General features: G+C 32.4%; 2 protein-coding genes across 4 annotated transcripts; one reads left to right on the plus strand and one right to left on the minus strand.

Moving 5' to 3' along the window:
* Positions 1 to 4,663: 4,663 nt before the first annotated feature.
* On the plus strand, positions 4,664 to 5,606 carry LOC18030964 (ethylene-responsive transcription factor ERF039). Its single transcript, XM_006414244.2, has one exon. The coding sequence runs from the start codon at positions 4,792 to 4,794 to the stop codon at positions 5,398 to 5,400; it is 609 nt and encodes a 202-aa protein (XP_006414307.1). The 5' UTR covers positions 4,664 to 4,791; the 3' UTR covers positions 5,401 to 5,606.
* Positions 5,607 to 17,973: 12,367 nt separating this feature from the next.
* On the minus strand, positions 17,974 to 21,618 carry LOC18030965 (probable glycosyltransferase At5g03795). 3 transcript variants are annotated; one of them, XM_006414246.2, is made up of 7 exons: positions 21,421 to 21,618; positions 20,725 to 21,332; positions 20,321 to 20,616; positions 19,639 to 20,233; positions 19,407 to 19,537; positions 18,892 to 19,240; positions 17,974 to 18,814 (listed from the first exon to the last, which is right to left on the minus strand). In XM_006414246.2, the coding sequence occupies exons 4-7, from the start codon at positions 20,095 to 20,097 to the stop codon at positions 18,098 to 18,100; spliced, it is 1,656 nt and encodes a 551-aa protein (XP_006414309.1). In that variant the 5' UTR covers positions 20,098 to 20,233; positions 20,321 to 20,616; positions 20,725 to 21,332; positions 21,421 to 21,618; the 3' UTR covers positions 17,974 to 18,097. The 3 variants fall into 3 exon arrangements, with proteins under 3 accessions (XP_006414309.1, XP_024005042.1, XP_006414308.1); XM_024149274.1 differs by having other exon boundaries at positions 20,725 to 21,341; XM_006414245.2 differs by having other exon boundaries at positions 19,639 to 20,616.
* Between the last annotated feature and the right edge of the window lie 924 nt (positions 21,619 to 22,542).

Consider the following 22,542-nt stretch of genomic DNA (forward strand, 5'->3'; position numbering starts at 1 on the left):
AGTTTAACCCACTAGTTGAATGTAAGGCGTAAATTCCAAGGAATCGAAGTGTTATATCATCATCAATATTAAAAGAAGTTTGCTTAACCTGAAACATGCATGTGAATTTCTTAGGAGTATGCTTTGTTTTCAATTAGCATCATTTCCCGACATAAATTTTCAAGACCTTTATATTTAATGAACATTTAATAACCGAATTTGGTAGGTAAATAAATATAGTGCAAAATAATGTTTTAGTTGTAATCCTCTTTATCAACCAACTGTCTTAGAAAATAAAAACAATTTCAAATTGGCACTCATCTTTCATTTTCTAATGGTTAGTAGCAGTGCCGTGCTTAGATCTGTGGTGGCTTTAGGCGAACTAAAAAAATATGGCCTTTATAAAAGATTAGTATAAAATATTATCTAAAACATACACAACAATAATAATAATAATTGAAACTATAAAAATATCGTCTTTGGCCGATATCAATGAGTTTAGCCGACAACTTTGTGAAGTGTAATCGAGAATCGATTGACAAGTCAATCTGGATTAGCTATTAAAACCTCATTTTTAAAAACCTAGGTAAAATCAGAAAAAAAAACTAATTAAAATTTTGTAAATATCTATGGTTAAAACCAGTAGTTCTGATCAAACCCAAACTTTGTTTTGAATGTAGGTTTTAAGCTCAAAAAAAATCTTAATGAGGTTGCTATTTATTGAAGAAAAATTATATACCTCCTCTTTTAGAATATCAATGTGGGATAACTTTTTTAATTATGTTTGTTTCAATTAGTTAAATTTCTTTTTTTATTTATCTCTTTATTTATGATAATAATATTAATAACAATAATAATAGAATATGAACTTCTCTCTAAAAAAGAACCCAACAATATTTATCTCATTAATTAACTATATATATATATATGTATATGAATCTAGTTAATAAAATTGTGGCCTTAAATTTTTCTTAATTTTTGGTGGCTTTAGGCTAATGCCTAACTCCCAACACATAAGGCACGGTTCTGTTTAGTAGTTAAAGTGTTAAGAAATTAAGAAACCCGGATTATATTTACTTATTGTTATGTTTTCATCAACTAATTTGACTTCCTACAAATATATATTTAAACACTATATCCATTTATAGGTGAGTTATATATGCTCAGAGCCGTGTTTACCATGTAGTGAAAAAGGCTTTCGCCTCAAGCCCCCAAAATATGTTAATTTTTCAGGACCCCCATTTTCTTAAGAGGTGGTTAAGTGGTTTATGGTTGGCATGAAATCTTTTTTTTACATAAAATGTTTTCTTATTTTTGTTTATAAGAGAGAAAAAAGGAATAGATATAGGAAATAGATTAAGATTACATTCTCCCAATAGTTTTAGGAAATTGATTAAGATTTGTTTAGATTATCGGCTTTATAACATCCTAAAATAAGACCAAAACCCTAAAGCCCAAGAGAAAAAAAAAATTCATAAATTGCTTATCAGATATTGCTGACGATTCCAGTTTCAGTTGCCTTGACTGAAAGAAGTTTTTCAAAGTTGAAGTTGATAAAGTCTTAGTTGCGATCAATTATGTCACAAGAAAGATTGAATGGCCTATCTATCATATCTATAGAAAGAAAACTAGTTAAGGACCTCGATTATGAGAGTTTGGTGAAAAAGTTTATTGAAAAAGAAGGAAGAAAGATTATGTGTTAATTAGTTTTTTTAGATTAAAATTTTATTTTTGAATATTTTATATGATTTTAAAATTATATTATATTTTTTTTGTTAGAAAACCTTTTTTAAATGAAAAAAACCCTATTTTTTTAGTTTGCTTTAAGTTTCTATAAACCTTCGCACGGCACTGTATATACTACTGTATTCTGTATATGTATTTATTATCTCTATGTATGAGATTTTCTTTGGAATAAATAATATCGTCGAAACTTAAATAGTTATCTGAAACAAACAAAAATCACAACAAATTTACAGTACTAAACAAATGGGGATTTCATAAAAGAATTACACTTGTCATACTCCCTCCGTTCTAAAATGATTGATTCAGTTCATTTTTATTTTCTATACTAAAAACATCATTTATTATTTATTCAAACTTAATTTAACCAATATGAAAATACTCTATAGAATATAAAAACTGAAAACTGAAGACATCAAATATTTGAGAAAAAAAACCTCTAAAACATGATATAAGTAAAAACGGAGGGAGTATGTCATACTCATACATTTTCTTTACAAACTATATATGTAAAACGTGTTTCTACTTAATTTCGTTATGTCGAAACAAAAGTTAATGTCGTCTTAATTTTCAAATGGACGCCACGATAAAACTAATACATAAATTTTTTTTTTGGAGCAAAAACTAATACGTAACTTGCTCGCTCTTAAGTCTTAACCAAGTGGTAAATTATAATGTATAGCTGGTGTATACATTCTCAACATCATACTCTGTACATATACATAACTTACGTGTGTTCATGTCGTTTTGCGTACGTGGGTCGTCCGTAGCAATCTTCTACTCAATATCTTTACTATAAAACTTCAACAATTATTATTCGCATATTCGCAAATGTCCAAATGCAAAACATAATTCATCGATAGTTTATAGACTTTAAGAAAACGCGACTACGTACAAAAATTGACTATATAGTTCTTCCTATTGTCTCATTTATTGTTATACGAAGCTATATCATTTTGTGAAACCAAACAAAAAAAAGAGTTATCGTTTTGTCTAAAACAAAGTTCCGATCAATAACTCTAAACTTCAAACTATATATGTACAGTATGTTCAGTACTGTGACAAAAAAAAAATTCTATAAATGAAATCAAGCTAGAGTATTGGATGCTAATAGATTTGATAAAAAAAAAATGACGACGACTCATATTTTTTCATACGTTTTGTATAGTTAACCTAATTCAAAAGCGGTGAACCTTATAATGAGTAGTTGTGGTTTCCTTCCAAATTCTTACCTTTTGAATTAGTAAGTATATTATATTCTTAAACCCTCTTTAATTTCATATTTTTTTATGTTAACTAATATAATTAACGTATGTACGTGGAGTATACACGCTAAACTGATGAGAATTCAATTATTCAATAACGTGTAATGTAAACATATATATATATCTATATATACTACTGTAATTTTACCTTATGTAGTTTTTACTTGGTTGAATTTTACTATAAATTACAATAATTATAAGCTTGCATGCACTAAGATAATTAACTATGAGATTAGAAAAACTGGATTTAAAGATATTCACTAATAAATTAATATTAATCTGATGCTTCTTTGGTCTTAAACAAGGTGTTTTTTCAACTCTCTTCCCGTTGGTGATTCGCTGGACTTGATGCTGATGAGGTCTCTACCAAGCATTCCCTTCCCTAAACAGCTGCCGCTTAGTTTGTAACTGATCCTTTTTGATTCTATGTAACTTTTACTTTATTCTATATATAATGAAAATCCTCTAAAAAAAAAAACTTAATTGATATTAGAGCTAGTAATATGGGTATATCACCACCACCATTCACCACCAAGTGCCCTTTAATATTAATTGTTGTCTTCTTCAAACATAATCCAAGTATAAAACGTGCGTCACCTTTGTAGTCAGACATGGGTCATGGTCGGGAAAACGAAAATATAACATTTTCGGGAAAAAAACAAAAGATGGAAATCAGAAGAAAATTTGTGAAATTAAAATAAAAATAATTAAGGAGCCCACAACTTCCCGTTAAAATCTAATTTGTTTCCTAATATTCACTGTACGTGTGAAAATATCTACAAACACAGAAAAGACTAGATCTAGAGTTATTTCCCATGCAGAAATCGTGGATCTAGTCTGAATTAGATTTTAAAAAACTTTAATGAAATGATGGCTCAAGCATATGTGAGAATATAATAATAACTATATTATATATATATATAAATATATACTTTCTAAAGTGTCAAAACATCAGTCTCATACATCTCCTAAAATCGAAACCAGAAACAAATTTAAAATATCTCTTAAAAGACATCCATGCTTAACCAAATGAAATTATCTGCTATGTATATTCAAAACTACTCATAAACTACGAGTTTTATACCCCTTTTTTGGGATTGACTGTTAAAGTAGTTTTCAATTACTATCAATGTCAAATATCATGTAAAGTTCATGTATTTTCATTTTTTAATCTATTTCTTAATGTATTGTTGAGGTAACATTCTAACATCTATATTCATAAAATAGTATGAACTTTATTTTAAACGTAATTATTCTGGTTAGTTCAATTTAGACCGTTTCAAAATTTTCTATAAATCAATATTTCATTTAAAATGCGTTCAAATCCAGTCAGAACAACGGAACTAAAATTTAATCCGACATGCGTCAGGTACGTATATTTTAATTTGGAAGGACTAAAACTATTTAGGAGAAACAAATGATAACAGTACACGAGGGTGGTAAAACGAACAAGTGTCCAATTCAGGCCTAAATAATGAATATTATACAATAAATAAAGTAAAGCAATCATATTGCAGTACAAAACAAAAAGAAAAAGAAAAAAAAAAAGATCTTAACGCAGTCAAGTCTTTTTTTTTTTAGCTTTTTGACAATTTAATTTATATACAATGAAAATAAATAAAAACATACACACAAGAATAATTGCTACGTGTTTGGATGTATATATTAGAACAAGCAAACCAATCTCACCTCCTCAGTCCTCACAACTATTCCTACTCTCAACCCAAAAATTAAAAATTAAAAAGAAATCTTCTTTTTTCTTTTTCAATCTTCCCACCAAAATTTCTACATTTAATTTCTTTAGATGCAAGACTCTTCATCTCCTCCTCTAGGATCACAACGTAATCTCCGGTCACCGGCGCCGGAGAGAACCGGAAAGAATTCGAAGAGTAAAAATGAGCAAAAGGGTGTTTCTAAGCATCCAAATTTTCGTGGGGTCAGAATGAGACAATGGGGAAAATGGGTGTCCGAAATCAGAGAGCCAAGAAAGAAATCAAGAATCTGGCTAGGCACTTTCTCTACGCCGGAGATGGCGGCGCGTGCACACGACGTGGCGGCTTTAGCCATTAAAGGCGGCTCTGCTCACCTCAACTTCCCGGAGCTCGCTTACCATTTGCCGAGACCGGCAAGCGCCGACCCGAAAGACATTCAAGCCGCAGCCGCAGCAGCCGCCGTGGAATGGAAAGCACCGGAGTCTCCTTCGAGCACGGCGACGTCATCGATGACGTCATCTCCACTCGCCGACGACGCTTTCTCCGATCTTCCCGATCTTTTGCTAGACGTGAATGATCATCACAAAATCGATGGGTTCTGGGACTCGTTTCCGTGTGAAGAACCTTTCTTCTTGGAAAATTATAAGGAAATCGGAATTTGGAAGGAGGCGAATTCCGGCCGGCGAACGATTTCCCGGTAAAGATGGGAGACGGTGTCGTTTTGTTGTTTTTTGTGGGGGAAATTTCTTCTTTACGTGTGATTGAGTTTCCAAATGTGTGATGTGTAAGTAAAGTACAGGTTATTTTATTTCGTTCTTTTTTGTTGTTTGTACAAATACGAACGTAACAAAAGGTTCCATTTATTGCGTTGTTATTTTTAAACCCCTGAACATTTTGGGTAAATTAGCTAAACATGATCGCACTTTCAAAAGAAAATCAATTTTTTTTTGGTTTTAAGATTTTTTTTTTTTCGTATTTGAAGTTTGAACAATCATATTATTTTATTCATTATTATGATAAAACAACCAAAATTACATGAGATTATTTTAACTCGTGTAGTGAGTCTTTTGAGTTTTGACCCTCTGAAAACATCTTTTAGGTATGTCTCACAAAGGCTTTAACTTGTACTCCCGTAGAGCCGGCAAACAATATACTCCGGGGTTTGTGACTTTTATAAAGATAGATGATGATATAAGTTACCTGAAATATATCAAGAAACTAATAGGCCAATGGCGTATCATATCTAATCTGAAGGAGTGAGAAATTTTGTTTCTTGAGTTCGAAACTGCTTGGAAAATATTAAGTTTCTGACGGAAAAACAAATTTGTTACTTATTGTTTCGGATAAAAATTTGATAATTGATGTAATTTTGATAGGAACAAACTTCTATTATGTATTCGTGTTTATATAGTTTGTCTTTTATGAAAATTAATTTTGGATCGGCCCTGAAATACATATCTAAGAAATTCAAGAACTGAACCCAACTATATAAAATCCATGGTAAGCTATGGTAAACACGAATACAAATATAAAATCGGAACCCAACTATATATCCACCCTCTTGTATATGCAAATATAAGTAAAGTTCGGCCAAATTTTTTTTCTCTCGAAAAGCATAGCTTACCATGGATTTTGTATTGAGAAAATCTAGCAGGCAAAGCCAGAGTAGGCGTAGAATACAGGGAGAAAATTGGTAGATTAGTACAAGAGACAAAACTTTATTGTCTTTTCTGTCCTTTTCCATTTTCCACTTTGATTTTCTCCTTTTTTGGTATCATCTTATTGGCCCTTATAAAGTAGGAAGATTAAAGGACCCATTGGCCCATTTATTTAATTAAATGTGTGGTGTATTTAATGACGTTTTAGTCAGTACTGATTTTCATTCTCATGCTCACTTCCTTTGTGTCAAATTTGTTCCAATCAATGTATCATATAGACTACCAAATTTAGTCGACATATATATATATATATATATATATTGTAAATACTACTTTTCTAAATTGTATATTCTCTCTGTCTTAGACTTTACTTTTTGTGGTTCACATCAAAGTATGAAACTTTGTTTTTTTAATAGCCTGGTTCAGATCAAACTAATTTAGGTGTTATTGTTTCTGTACAAAATTGGATTTAATTTTTGATTTTTGTCTTTATGTAGCGTAACTGTTCAAATTATTGAATGAAGTACCAAACATTTAGATATATATATATATATATATATATTTTAATATTTTGATAACTCAGGGTAAAAACCACTAATTATGGATAATCTTTTTGTTTTTTCTCGTCTAATTACTAAGTTTGCCTTTTTTTGTGCTTGCTAAAGAAATATATTGAGTGTTTACATGAGAAAACGTATTGTGTAAAAGTTTTTTTTTTTTTGGGTTACTGGTAAGGCATGGAGTAAGAGACTGAATGATGCCAATCTTTCTTCCACCGAATAATTACAATAAATTGTCACTGTTCTCACGAGGAATGTTCTCGTATAAAACTTTGTTTACGTGCACTTAAACATGCCGATATGTATTTTCCAAATTATCACTGTTCTCACACTTTTTTGATAGGAGTATAATGTAGTTTATAAAATAAAGAAATAAAATAAAAGGTGAGCTGGCTTTTCTCGTATCCTCTTTGTCCGTTTCTAATCATTTTGGGACACATATATTTACTTTATAGTTCTCCGACACATGTATTTTTACTCTTAATGTTCTTTTGTCCGGTGTCTCGGATAAAAAGCATTCTATATTCGGAGAATTAAAAAATTATTACTTTGAATATCAAAGTAAAAACGCATTTTTCTGGCAATAAACGAAGAAGAAGAAGCATTTCCCCATTTTCTAATATAGGGAAAGATGATTCGTAAATAATTCAAGATGTTAAATAATACTTGTTGCTTCATAAAAATTGAAAATACTAACAATAAACCTGATAAACTATTTTTTTTATAAAACCTAACATTCACTCCATTCTAATGTGCGAAGATCTATAGTTGTGACCATTTTTTAAATCTATAACGTTGTTTTTGTCACAAAAAAAAATCAGAATGTATTATTTTTTTTTTTTTTAGCATGTTTCGCAAAATCATCAAGCATAGATGTAATCGAGTATGGAATATTTTTAAGTAATTGAAAAGTTTGGAATCCATCTAAATTGTTATGGGTTTAAGACTTCTGAGTCCCCTACGAAATTGGTGACTAGTTGGACGGAAAATTAGATATTTATTTATACAATAAATTCATATTAAATGAGTACTCCTATTTTTTTTGGTTTTTAAGTTACTACTCCATACAAAATTCCAAACATTCACTCAAATCAAAAGATATATGACTAAGACACTTTGTGTCCCAAGTTCGAACACGCCAATGAAAGATACTGTGGGGTTTGTACGGACGTTAGATGTCGATCATGTTGTGTATTTAGCAGCAAATGTCGAAACACCATCCATCGTGAAAATATCTTAATAAATGATGGTTTAGATAATTAATGGGCAATTTTGTTTAAAATATTTTTTAAACATAACACTACTACGTATTTTTTTTTTTGGACAGACGACAATTTTACGGATATAGAAACTTTAAAATCTAGCTAGAGCGGAAGTAATGCAAACGTATAGACTGGATTTAGCCCAAAAATTTGCTGCATAAATAATGAGTAACAAAATAAATAAAAATATATTGACAATAGATATAAAAGTCCTAATCACTGATAATAAACATTGAACTTCATTCGATTCCTGCTTTCTGAATCCGGAAAAGAAGGCCTCAGAAGTCAGGAAGGTGGGAGGAGAGTAGGAGCCTTGAGGTTAGTGTGAGGGTGATTGGTGATGAGTTCTTGATGAATGGCGTGAGGCTGGTCATTAGTTAGGGGGAGAAGACAAGTGCCAGTGAGTATTGACGCCGTTGAAAGAAAACTATGGCTTTTCTCGACCAATCGTGACTAGAAAATATTAGAAAGAACATCACTTTTAACACCACCATTAAGTTAAGTTGAAAGAAAACTATGGCTTTCCTCGACCAATAGTGACTAAGAAAGATTAGAAAGAGCATCACTTTTAACACCACCATTAAGTTAAATTTTCAATAATAACATAAATTCGATATCAAATGATCCCAATTTCTTTTTTCTTTTTCTTAAATGATCCCAATTTCTTTTTATTGGGAAATTTAAATTGTAAATTGAAATGAGAATCCAAACAAAATTATTTTTCTTTGGTATTCATTACGGTAAGCAAGTATTTCGCACAAGTATTGATGTTAGGTTTGGAAATTTTAAATTAAGTGTACTAGATTTGTAAAAAAACTAATATTTTTGTTAAAGTATTTCTTATGATAGTTTTTGTAGAAATATGGTGAAACTATTTTATACGTATCCCTTATATTATAGGTAATATTTTGCGGGAGGGTATTGCATATATCAAATCAAACATCATTTAGCCAGTCTTGTTTGATGCTGAAGTTCATATTTAGTTTAAATGTCATGATGTCAACAACATTTTTCATTTTCTGTTTAGACCGATTTTTTATTTTATTTTTATTTGATTAATCTGATTACACCTAGTTGTCAATATTAATACATTACGTCTAGAAAGTAATTTCATGTTCATGTCGGCTCCGGATTATTTTAGTTGGACTTAAGTGGCTAGGTACGAATAAAAAATTAATTAAATATTTACTTTGTTTTGTTAGTAGTTAATGTTTAAAAATTTAATCAAGCAAAATTCTTATTCCTTTTTAAGCCTGGGCATTTTATCCGGAACCGAATACCCGAACTGAAACCGACCCGGAAAAACCGGTTCGGTTACGGATTCGGATATACGTAAAATATCCGATGGATATGCCTCAAGTAGAACCGTGGATCTCGGTTCGGTTCCGGTTATATTCGAAATAAAATCGGTTACCCGAGAGATCCGAAGTGTGTGTTGAAGTTATGATTTTAGGTTTAGCCGACTGTTTTTTTCATTTTGTCGATTCCACTCCTCAACACACACCGATTGCCCGATCCTTCTTCTCTTCCTCTTTTCACTTTTACAAAAGAGAAATCCCCCATTATAAATCTGGAAACCCTAAATCACGACGGTATCTCCTCAACTTCACCGGCACCGCCGTTGTCTGCATTTTCTCGGAATCAATCAGAGGTTTGAAGTTTCTATTTTTATTTTGGGTTTATATGTTTTGAAATTTGTCATCGTAAATCGTTGTATTTGATTGTTGTTGCAGATGGCATCTTGCGATGAACAAGAACCAGATGTTAATCAGACCCCGATGGATGAAGACGATGACTTTGAAACAGAAGATCAAGACGATGTCACACCGATTCCTGCAAAAAAATTGAAGAAGAAAGACAAGTCAGGAGTGAGAGTCAGTGGTTCTGGATCGAGGAAGAGAACAAGGTCTAAAGTCTGGAAGCACTTCACCAGGAACGAAGACGACTACGACAAATGCAAATGTCATTACTGCTGAAGAGAATTCAGCTGTAGTACAAAGTCGGGCACATCAAATCTGCGGAAGCATATATTAGGATGCAAAGCATTCATGGCATGGAGAGCTGCGAACAAAGAAGGTAATCAATCTGTGCTAGCTGATAATGATGGGAATCTAGGTGTTGCTAGGGTATCAGAAGCGATAGTTAGGGAAGCTACAAATGAGATGATTGTTTTAGCAGAACTACCTTTAGCTTTCATAGAGAGCTTAGCGTGGAAGCACTTCTGTTCAAAGGTGATGCTATACACTCCTCAGTCTCGGAGAAATGCAACCAGAGACATTGTGCAGATGTTTGTTAGTCGTAAGCAAGCAATGAAGAGGATTATAAGTGAGAGCAAGCAGAGGTTATCACTCACTACGGACATATGGGTTGCACCATATACTGGAGCAAGTTATATGGTGGTAACCGCGCATTTCATTGATGCGAATTGGAAGATGAAGAAGATGATCATCGGATTCAAGAGTGTCTTGGATCATAAAGGGTCGACTATCTGTAATGTTTTTCTGGAATGTTTGCAAGAGTGGGGAATAAAGAGAGTATTCTGCATCACGGTTGACAATGCAACGGCTAACAGCTCAGCTATGCGGAAATTCAAAGAGAAATTTAAGCTAGTTGGTGATGATGCAATGGTTCTTAAAGGAGAGTATCTACATTTGAGGTGTGCCACTCACATTTTGAATTTGATAGTAAGGGAGGGACTGCAGGAGATAGATAGCAGTGTCAGTGCTATACGGAATGGTGTGCATTATGTGAGGTCTTCAACGAACAGGGTCAAGGCATTTGACCTTCGGCTGGAAACAGGGAAGGTGACTAGAGGCAGTCTTCCTTTAGATGTTAAGACCAGGTGGAACTCCACTTATCTCATGCTTGATCAGGCTATGAAGTTCAGAATGGCATGAGAAGATGAAAGATGAAGACAAACCTTATAATGACTACTTCGAGGAAACTGTGGAAGGGGTAAAGAGAGTTGGACCACCAACTTCATCAGATTGGGAAGCAGTCGACAGGTTAGTTCAGTTTCTGGTCATATTTTACAACTCCACAGTAGTTCTGTCTGCTTCTACTTCTGTGACTGCGCATAAACTGTACAATGAGATTGTCACTATCACCACCAACATTAGTGAAATTAGCACTACTCCAGGGCCTGATTCGGAATTGATGAAGAAAGCAGATCTTATGAATAAGAAGTTAGGAAAGTATTGGAATCCCTTTGGTGAAAAAGTTGAAATGAACAAGCTTATGATAGTGGCATCAATCTTTGATCCAAGGAAGAAGATGCGGTTTGCTGAGCTGTGCTTTGAATCACTTTATGGGAAAGGAAGTTCAGAGGCTATCCATCTCTATGATTTAGCCGAGCTTATCCTGCAGTCTTTGTATGAGGAGTATAGTAGTCTAGTTGCAAAAACTACTACTAGTACTACTGCTTCTGGTTTAGGATCTCAGTTGCAGGGGTCATCTTCTCAGTCTTAAGTGTATGAGAAAAGGATGTTCAGAAATGGTGTCGGGTATAAGAGAATGGATAGCATATACGACGAGCTTTTAGAAGAAACAAGAGTTGAAGAGACAACAACAAATGAGCTGGAGTTGTACTTAAAAGAACCTGTAGACAAACCAAGGTTGATGAAAGGTGCCGAGTATGATATCTTAGGGTGGTGGAGTAGAAACAGTTCTAAGTTTCCGGTTCTCTCACTGGTTGCGAAGGATGTTCTTGCAATGCAGGTGTCTTCAGTGGCATCCGAGGCTGCCTTTAGCACTAGCAGTCGACTGCTAAACCCTTATAGGAGCTGCTTGACACCTTATATGGTCAAAGTTTTAATGTGTACCCAACAGTGGTTGAAATGTGAGATTCACATTAACGAAAAAGGAGTTTCCACATTTGAACAAATTCTTGGAGATGTTGAGCAGCAAGATGATCTTATGAGAGGTAACTTTCTAGTTTCTAATGTCTATTATGACCTTTGTTTCCATTGAACTCTAACTGTAATTTGTTTTTTTTACCTTATTCAGAGTTTGAACCTGATTTCAACTTGCACTTGTGATGAAAGCTTTGATCGTATGAACTATGTAGCTGATAGTTTCACTTTGAGGTAGAAAAACTGTTGTCGATCTCTTTTTGATATTGAGGTAAGATTCACTTTTGGTACTTAACTACTTATAATGCTTTATTGTTTTGTGTACTTGTAGATGATGGTGTTACTAATATGGAGTTATATTCAGCCAACTGATCAAGTATGCAAGAAGCAATGCCAATGGGAATGGCATTTATCATGTCTCTTTCGTTTTCAATCTTTGGACTTTATCTATGTCTAATGTTTCTTTGGATATTTCTAAGAACTTTGTTTATGTTTCTTTGAGTTTTAGACTGGTTGGACCGTTGGAGTTTGAACTTTAGAAGTTATCTTTGTTTTATGTTTTACGTTTCAGACTTTATGACATTGTGGTTGTTGAACTTGAAGCTTACTTTGGTTATTTTCGGTTATTTTTGCTTTATTTCGGGTTTTTCGGTTCTTTTTTTTTCTATTTCGGGTCCAAACTATCCGAACCGATTGATATCAGATCGATTTTGGTTATATTTCGGTTTTAAAATTTAGGAACCGAACCAATCCGAAAAAATGGATCCAAACCAATACCGAATCGAAACATGTTCGGTTCGTATTTGGTTCTCAAACTAAAATATCCAAAATATCCGGAACCGAACGGATCCTACCCGAAACCGAACCGATTATCCGAATGCACAGCCCTATTCCTTTGTAATCATATTACGATGTCGATGTTTGGTCATGTTTAAACAGAAAACAACGTACTTTAGAATATCTCTACTGGAGGTTTCTAACATATTATAAATCTCTAATGGAAATCGTTTTTCAATAACCGACTATTCGAATATGTATATATTGGAATGGGATGCTTAGTGAACAATCGGACATATATCTAGTCTATCTTAAAAATATTCATAACTATGTATATATATTTTTTAAAAATATCAAAATGGTAGTGTTTCAACCAAAAGTTACAATTTTATCTTAAAATATGCCATTTCAATTAAATTCATTTTTGAGTTTTGTAATGTAATATGTCTAATTTAAAAAGCAACTACAAAGGTATACGATAATCAATGTATTTCAAATTTGAAAAATTGTAATTGAAATTGATGAATATTTATATATGATCCTTAGTTAGTAAGTAGTATATTTTTCTATGTTTTAAGGTTCTGATTATTTTGGTGAATGAGAAATTTTAATTGACGTTTTGATTATCGGTGGAACAATATTATAAGAAGAGTTGTTTGATTTTAAATATTTATATTTGATTAGTTACAGTATTCATATTTGTCCAATCGTTTTATAGATTCCAAAACGTGTGTTCTTGATTTCTAAACTACTTTTAACGTAATAATTATTTTATAGACTAGTTGAAACATTAAACATCAATACATGTAATCAATTGACTTTAAGGAGCAATATCTATAATTATCATAAACGACATTTTGTCATTCGTGAATACTTACATTATTTAAATATAGGGTATGACATAGAAAATAGGAGTAATAGGGAAGGCCTTTAAAGAAGGTAGTTCTTCCACCATTAAAAATAAATAAACAAAAAATATTTTGAAATATCGTCAAGGCTGAGCGTTAAAATTGTTTTTCAGAGAAGAGTGGTATATATATATATATATATATTTTTTTTTTTTTTTAAATAGAGGAATATGGTGAAATCGATCACTCTCCCGAAGGGGAAAAGTGCCAAAAGATCTCTCAGCCAAGCCCAAAGCCAAAGTAATCCCGGTCTTAGCAACAAAATGTAGGTCAACAGACTGAGGAGATGGCATATGGAATTTATTGAGTCCAATAAACTCATTTAAAAAAAGCTTTAGGTCTAACGAATCAAGGAATCGACATATGAAAAATAATAAAATGAAGTTTTTTATGAACTGGATTAAATATTTGTTTCTTTTGAATCACAACAAATGATTTAACATATATGGTATCCAAATTCTCGAACTTCTGACTATGATCGATATTTCGAATATTCTGGTCAAATACTGGACCAAATAATAGATTGTTCGATTTCTGGTTAAGATTGTTTTTCTCAACCCTATTAAGCACAGTTAAACGTGTAATACAAAGTGTTCCCACGGTTTAATTACGTGAATAATTTTTATCTATCTAATTTATTATTTTTTTTATCTAATTTTATAGCTACTCAAAGCGCATACTAAATAATTTTTTTCTTATTAAAATCTATAAATTGTCGCTGTTACATTTATTGTCCCTAGGTAAGTTAAAATTGCGTATGTGCTTGTATATAGTTGGTTCGATTGAATAATTGTGTCTACTGTCCAGCCATTTGAAATTATTTTTTTAATAAAGGCGGGTACTACAAATTGTGGTTCATACACTTACAAGAATCTCATTGGGGAAAACAAGATGGTGATGTAGAAACTTCACATTAGAGCGAGTCCATGTTTGATTGCGACACTTTTACTCTTATCATTGTCTTCCATTAGTTCCATATCAACTAGAGGTCTAGAACGCATCTACATACATACATACATATATCGTCATATTACATAGTAAAAAAATATACTCTCTTTCTTTGTAATTTTTTTTTTTTGAGATTTTCTTATTGTTGCATAAATAGTGATTTTCTGGATTTTCTATACATCACTTATTAATTGATGTTAATAAATTATATAATTTTTAAAAATATTAATTGAAAAATATTTGAGTTTGTTGAATTATATTGACTCGTAAAATGTGGGAATGTTTTTAGTGAGAAAAATTGCATATTGCATATATATATATATCTAAATATTAGTTATTTTTAATTTCTATGAAAACTATAGAAATTCATTCTATTAGAAGCAAATGAAGTGTTTGACCAAAAAAGAAAAGAAGGAAATGGAGTATAACATATTATATATATATATATATATATGTGCGCAAATATATGTGTAGATGTCCATAAATTAGACAACACCAACAACCCCATATTTAATTAAATTTGTGTATTTTTAAATTTAAATTACTTTTAACGGATAAGATGTTTCAAATGCTCTTTTGGTTTTGTCACCTTGTTTGTAGGCACATTTTCAACTTTATTTGACATTAATTAATCTTTTGTTCGTACTTAGTTTACACATTAATGCCAACTCATTTCACATTTACTATCAATTGTTATCGATATCTTAGCGGAATCCACCGAACTAGTACGTTTTAATTGATTTTTATTTCTTGAAAATATTCAAATTAATTGTTCAGCACGTAATAAGAAAACAAATAAATCGGAACCTTAACTAAGTCTAGTTAAATGATGTAAACCAAAAAACTAAGTCTAGTTAAGTTTTTAAACTATTTGTCTAATCGGAATAAAAAACATGTACTTATTGATTGATTCATAGTAGTTGGAGCATATAAATCACTATTATAATTACTATTACATTAAAAAAATTATAGCGGTCAAATGGTTATAAAGCTGTTTTGTAACTAACTATCAAACACTCTTTGTCTCATAATATAAAATGTTTAAGAATTTATTTTTGTTTCATTTTATAAGATATTTTATAAGTTCTTAATTATGCAATATTTAATGTTACTTTTTTAACTCTTTTGAATTCTGTAATTTTGTTAATTGGCTGAATTATATTTTTAACTAGTAATTAATTACGGTTTGTTTAAAAAATTAATTTCTTAATCTGTACATTTTTTATCTAAAACATCTTACATTTTGGAACAAAAAGATGATAAAACAAATATTATATATTCACTGGATTTAAACAGGCTATAAAATTCTTTATGAACCCCTGAAAAACTTTTTGAATGTCTAACCAGTCACGATCATAAAAGAATAGAATGCATATATGCATTAGTTAAACACGATCAGAAAAAGCTCATTTTAGATGAATTTTGTATGTCATTGGGTGAATCACATACTATATAATAGTCATTTGTCCACAACACGTTAGAACGAATGTCTATCCGTAAGATAATAACTCTCAAAACACTAACTAATTTGTGATGGTTGACTCAAAGAGGGCAGAATTATTATTTATTTATATTTTTGGTTTAAGGGCACAATTATTTTTTTAATATATATGTAAGCATACATGAATGGCCAAATGTGACATGTACCACCAAGGATCATGATTGAAATATAGTGAGAATACCGATAATGTTAGATTTACCTTAAAACTCTTGAAATACACTGAAACATAGTATTCTTAAAATTGTTGAATCCACAACAACAAATACCAAAAAAAGGAAGATAAAGAAAAAAAACTCATGATTTTATTTAGACATAAACTGAACACAATTTTAGAAGTAAAAAACTTATATATCATAAATTTCTAAACTAAAAAACTCTCAAATAATATAAAGAAATTACTCAAATATTAAAATAAATAATTAGTAATATTTCAAATATCTAGCAACATCATTATTTCCATATAAAAATTCATCCGCAAATCTTAATATTGGTCTCCAGTTTCAAATTCTTTTCCGCCTAAGATATAATTTTGGATTAGTTGCATTGGGTTGATGAAGTAGAAGATCTTACGGCCTTAAGAATCATTTAGAGTAAGTAAATACATGTTTGAGTCTCATGAGGCATTTTAGGATTATCATCAAACTCCAAGTAGAGTCTTTTGCATTTTTTGTACTTTGAAGTTATTTCAAGAACAAAAGATGAGACTGGAGAGGATTTTGGAGGAAGTAAACAATGGAGGACAGCTAAGGAATAGATAGCAGCTAAGGGAAAGCCGCATAGAAGGCAAAAAGGGGAGAAAACAGACTAGCATCAATGTGAGCTATCTTTCTGGTCACTTACCCTTGATTTTGGTTGCAGTTAAAAAAAAAAAAAAGCCTTGATTTTGGTCTGCCGTTCTTTTTAGTTCCTTGTAACTCTATTTCACTAATTCAAGAAAATCTTTTAAGAAAAAAAAGTCTCATCGTAGTTTATAGATTCTTTTAATATGAAGATTATTAAAAAATTTCAAACAGACCCCATTGGTATAAATTAATCTGTGTATAAACTAGGTCGTCTATTTTTTTTTGTATGTAAAATTTAGAGTATGGGGTGGGGGATGTATATTATAGATACATGAAGTAAAGAATAGAAAGCGACAGTGTATCGCGTGGTGGCAGTTGTTGCGACATACCTATACAATTGAAGCCAATAAGTAGAAGTCAAATGTCAAAATGTTTCATTAATTACACAACTGTACACAAACAATGTTTTACTAATGAATGCATATGTTAATGTGGGGATTACAAAACACGTAGACACAGATAATAACACGTAGAGGACCACCGGGCCATCGGTCCATATATATGTTATGTAATTATAGATGGTCGTTAGAATTGGTCCCTTTTGTTTAAATTTTATGGGGTCATTACTTATTTATAAAGCAATAACTTATACCTTAATTACTTCATATATATATATATATAACATATAATATATTTTTAGTATAACTTTTAACAAAAGTTTAATTGTTTGAATTGAAAGGAAAAATTTGTTAGTTTGGTGTTTGATTCGATGACCTTAATCATTTGTGTAAAGTTTATACCCATGTATAAAATGCTCATCAAAAACTTTCTGTCTGATAATTCAAAATCGTATTCAGATCTGACAGTGACTGGATCAAAACAGTTTGTTAATTTCTCAATAAATACTCTTTCATTTTTTTTTCTCGAAAACTTTTTTGACCATCAATTCTGGTTATAGATCCAGTGGAATCAGTGGAGCATAACATGAATACAGAAGAGTATATTCTGTACATTCCGCAGGAGATAGTCTATCAAGCCCATTAATATCTAAGATGGGCCTAAAGAAAGAGCCTGTTAATTAATCCAAACATTTTTTATATTTTTTTTTGTGCTTACATAGATATATGTACAGACATAAATCAAGGATAGTGTCAGGAATCAGGATCATGATGAGAAGAAGAAGAAGAAGAAGTTTGGTTCTGATTAATAAGGTTAAACCAAATGGAATGAAGTATCATATGAAACACATCGTACCTTCTAGGTTTAGGGCTCCACAAGAAATGTCTCTGAACCATCTTCACGCTACTCTGCATCTTCAGGTATCTCCTCATCGGAATCTCCAACAGTATCTCCTTCAGCCTTGGAATCTCCTTCTCCGGCACAACCACCGAGAACGCCGACCAATCCAGCAAATCGCTGAACGGCAACACGAAGTTATCAGCGATCACCACGGGGACACACTCATAGTATATAGCCTCAACGATCCGTGGACTGTTCACTTCGTAACCCATTGGACATAGACAGTATTTGCTCGATTTCATGTGTTGCACGTAAGTCATCTTCCTAGCCACGTTGTGTGGAAGCGGACCGTAGATTCTCATGTCTTCGTCTTTGTTTCTCCAGTGTTTAAGAAGCTGTGGACGTACACGACCGTGGAGGTTCCCAGCGAAGAAAGCGAGTATTGGACGCTGAGAAACTCTGTTTCCGTTTCCGATGTATCGGAGTGGTCTCCCTGCGTTTCTTATGGAAGTCTCCGGGAGAGAAACGTCTTTCCCGGGGACGAAGATTCCGTCTGATAAATCTGCGTTGCAAAGAGCTTTAATGGCATTTCGGCTTAGCTCTGGATGCTCGTTCACTGTGTAAGGACCCTGCACAATAAAGATGTAAAGATAACATCGAGAAAGATAGAAATGTTCTTGAACAAAGAAAACGTTTTTTTTGTTACCCAATCGTGGCAAGCGACGAGGAAATGATCTGATCCGTGAGTGCGGTTCCAAAAAGGGTATTTGATGGAGAGCATGTTGACGTAGTCTCTAAGAAAGATCGATAAAGGTTTGATGTTGTGTGATCCAGGGACAAAGATAGCATGTTGAAGCTGTTTCACACTGTATGGCATGTAGAACAAGTGAGCCTTCTCAGGGTTCTTTGTGACAAACTGTGTGTTTGACTCCATTAGCTTCATGAACCAACCTTCTGAAGCGTATATACCGTTCAAATGTGGTTGGTGGAATATCGGTTTTTCTCCATCAGGATATATGTAGACCTTAAGTATTAGTTCCATAAGCTCATAACTCCTGAAAAAACAAAGTGAAACATTATGATTGTGTGTTTACTTTGGTTTCAAAGCATTTGGGTACCTCTGAAAATTATATTCCATAAGATATTTCACAATTTATTCAACACACTCATTATTAAAATAACCTTTTTCAACACATATCATAATAGTTTTTTGTATTGTACCTTTTGAAAACAGAGAGATTGCGAAACACTGGAGCAAACAGATCTGTGTCATTTACGACTTGAGGGGCACGCTGGATCTCAAGTTTAGCATAAGCTAAAGCTTCTTTTGGTGGCAATGAAAGAGCATGTCTCTGTTTCATTCCACAAGAGATTTTGCATTGGAGTGAGTTGCAAGAAAAACAAATAGAGAAACTTAAAACCTCTCTAATGAATGAATCTGATATCACCTGACCTCAGAGGAAGAAAGAACATGTTTTGGTGCTGGTGGAGGATCAGGGAGAATCAGCTCGTCTTTCGTCTTCTTTCTTTTCTTTCTTTTTCGCCTTTTCCTCGAAAGAACGCTTTCATCTACAGGTTTTCCTCCGGAAGAAGAATTCAATTCCTTTGTGGGAGTTGCTGTAAGAGCAGGAAAGCTTTCGACCTTTGATTCACTACTAACGATTTGTATATTCAAATGTAGAGAACCGTTCAAGTAAATAGGCGAAGAAGAAGAAGAAGAAGAAGACTCGGTTTCTTCATCATCGGAGAAGATAGGAAACGTCGGTGTGTGAAGCAGAACAACAATGGTGGTCATTATAGAACCGAGAAGAAACGCGTTTCTCCATTTGATCATTTGCCTCCTGAAACCCTTAATTAACTCCTTCATTGAAACCTCTATAAATACCCTCAAAGGGCTTTTCATCTTCACCATCTAAAAATCAAAAATCCAATCAAAATTCTTCTATGCGTGATGAACACTCCATCTCCAGTCAGATTCCTTATGGTGGTAAGTTATTAATCTCTGATTCAAACTTACAAACCCTAAATTTCGCAATAGATCAATAGACCTGATGATCCATAAAAACAAAACAAAAACGAATAACCATTTGAGTTACGAGTAACTGAAAAAAAAAAACCCTAATTAATTCTGGTACCTTGATCATTGCGAATTTCGATATGGGGATTTTGGGTGACAAGAGAGAAGATTGGATCAGAGATTTTTCTCGAACCAGAGTGAGAAAAAATGGATGGAAGGAAAGCGCGAGAGGCCTTTGTTGAGTAGATAGATTTGGTAACGGTAATGTATAGTGTATAATTCCCTCCGGAAAAATAGCTTAAGTTTCCTATAATTAACCTTTAATTACTTCTAATTTTGGAAATAATTAAAAATCGGATCAAGTCGTGTTAATTGTTTTGGCTGACGTGTGTATTTCGTCACTCTATATCCATCCTGCAGGCGTTTTTTTTTAATAAAAAAATCTATTAGTATTAGAAAATACTAATTTATTGATGTCACTAACATATCCAACATTAGTGTGATTTAATACACTTATCATACATGCTTTGACTAATCGAGTGGAACAGGATGGACGAGCAAAGACCGGACATCATGGACGGTCTTAGCCTTGTCGGGACAGCCATGGCCATCACCGTGCTGATAAACGCATTGATGAGCCACGCGTCCAAGATTAGCCGCAGCTTCTAGGAAACCTTGATGTAGTCAATGTTGTTAACAACAACAGCCCCGGCCTAACACTTACAAAAATTCTAGGGAAAAAAAAAATTAAGACCTTTTATAAAAATTTAATATCAAAAATCTGTATTTAAAAACTCTTTTAAAATAATATTTTTGTATATAAGTCTTTCTAAACAAAACTTTTTGATAAATATTGATTTTCTAAAGAGATTTTTGTCCAATACATAAGCCCATTTTATAAGGAAATTTTTTTAAAAAGACTCAAACCCCATGGGCCGCCGCCCTCTGCCCACCCAGAAGTTCAAATCATCCCAAGCCAGATCGACCATTTGTTAGAATCTCACTGATCTCACGTTCGAAATGGTAAGAAACTCCGAGTCTTTATAAAGTGTCGACGAATCTCACTGTTTCAGTCAGCATTTTACTCACTTCTTGCTTCAATAACTTAACTCTCTCGCTGTTGTCCTCATCTGCATGATCTAAAATATAGTAATCATACAGTAACTTCCTGTATTAATAGATTTTCATATCATACGTCGTGTAGATTTTCGTACGTACCGCGTATGTATTACCCAGCGAGAGGAGATACTCGTGCTCCCACAGAGACGGTCGATAGTTTGCAGAGCGACGGACTTCAAGAGGCTGTGGCTGTGTTTTCGATACAGCCTTGGGAGTGAAATGCCTATGAATCTGTCGTTTAGGCATTTCTTTGCTTTAATGACTAAACTAAAAAGTTTAATTATTTGATGAACTGGTCTTTAGTCTTTGCCATGATATTTTATACTGTTTAAGGTTTGGGTTTCGACCACAGATCATGAAGAAGATATTTTCTTTTTCAAATAATATTTTTTTGTGCTATATGATCAGGACTAATTACTTAGCGTCAGTCACACGATTTACTCGCCGAATATCTTTAGTACCCGTTCTCGTAAATATCTTCATTAACAAAAAAAAAATGGAGAGGTAGTGACTGAAACATCTCGGAATTATTACATAAATCCACACAATTTTAGGGTTTCTTGCTTTCAACGTCCCAGAAAACAAATATTTGTCGAAAAAAACACGTCCCAGAAATTATCTACAATTGTGGATAAAAATGTTTTGGAAGTACAACGTTGGGTGTAAACTTTAAATCCGGGATTTAAGCACCATGATACGTACCAAGCCATCAACACAAAACATAAGACCATCTCCAACCATGGTCTTTAATGAAGGGTTTTAATTTTTTTTTTTTAATACTTTTTTGTTCACTTTAATGTTTAAGAACCTCTTTTACATTTTTTCATCTTTTTAGTGTCCAATGGTAGTATTTAATAGGAAGTTCTAATTTTTTAAAAAAATATTTTTTCAAATACAAACATTTTATTAATACAAATTATTTTATTGATTTGAAATTTAAAGATAGAATACAGAAAAGCAAAATAAACAGAGAGATGCAAATCATAATTTGAAATTTAAACATAGTTGTAATTTTGAGTTGTACCAAACTTAAACTAAAATAAAATATTTGATTTAAGAAAAAAAAAGTATTTGATTTAAAGAGTAGAAAAAGTTTTTGAGAAAGAATGTTTGATTTAAATAGTGGGAAAACTTCTATTTGAGAAAGAGTGTTTGATTTAAAAAATAAAATAAAAAATAAAAACCTTCAATCCAAACAGAAGGTGACATGTATGAGTCTCT

The sequence above is a fragment of the Eutrema salsugineum genome, unplaced genomic scaffold (assembly GCF_000478725.1).
Source record: "Eutrema salsugineum unplaced genomic scaffold, Eutsalg1_0 scaffold_1, whole genome shotgun sequence".
Taxonomy (NCBI): Eukaryota; Viridiplantae; Streptophyta; class Magnoliopsida; order Brassicales; family Brassicaceae; genus Eutrema; species Eutrema salsugineum.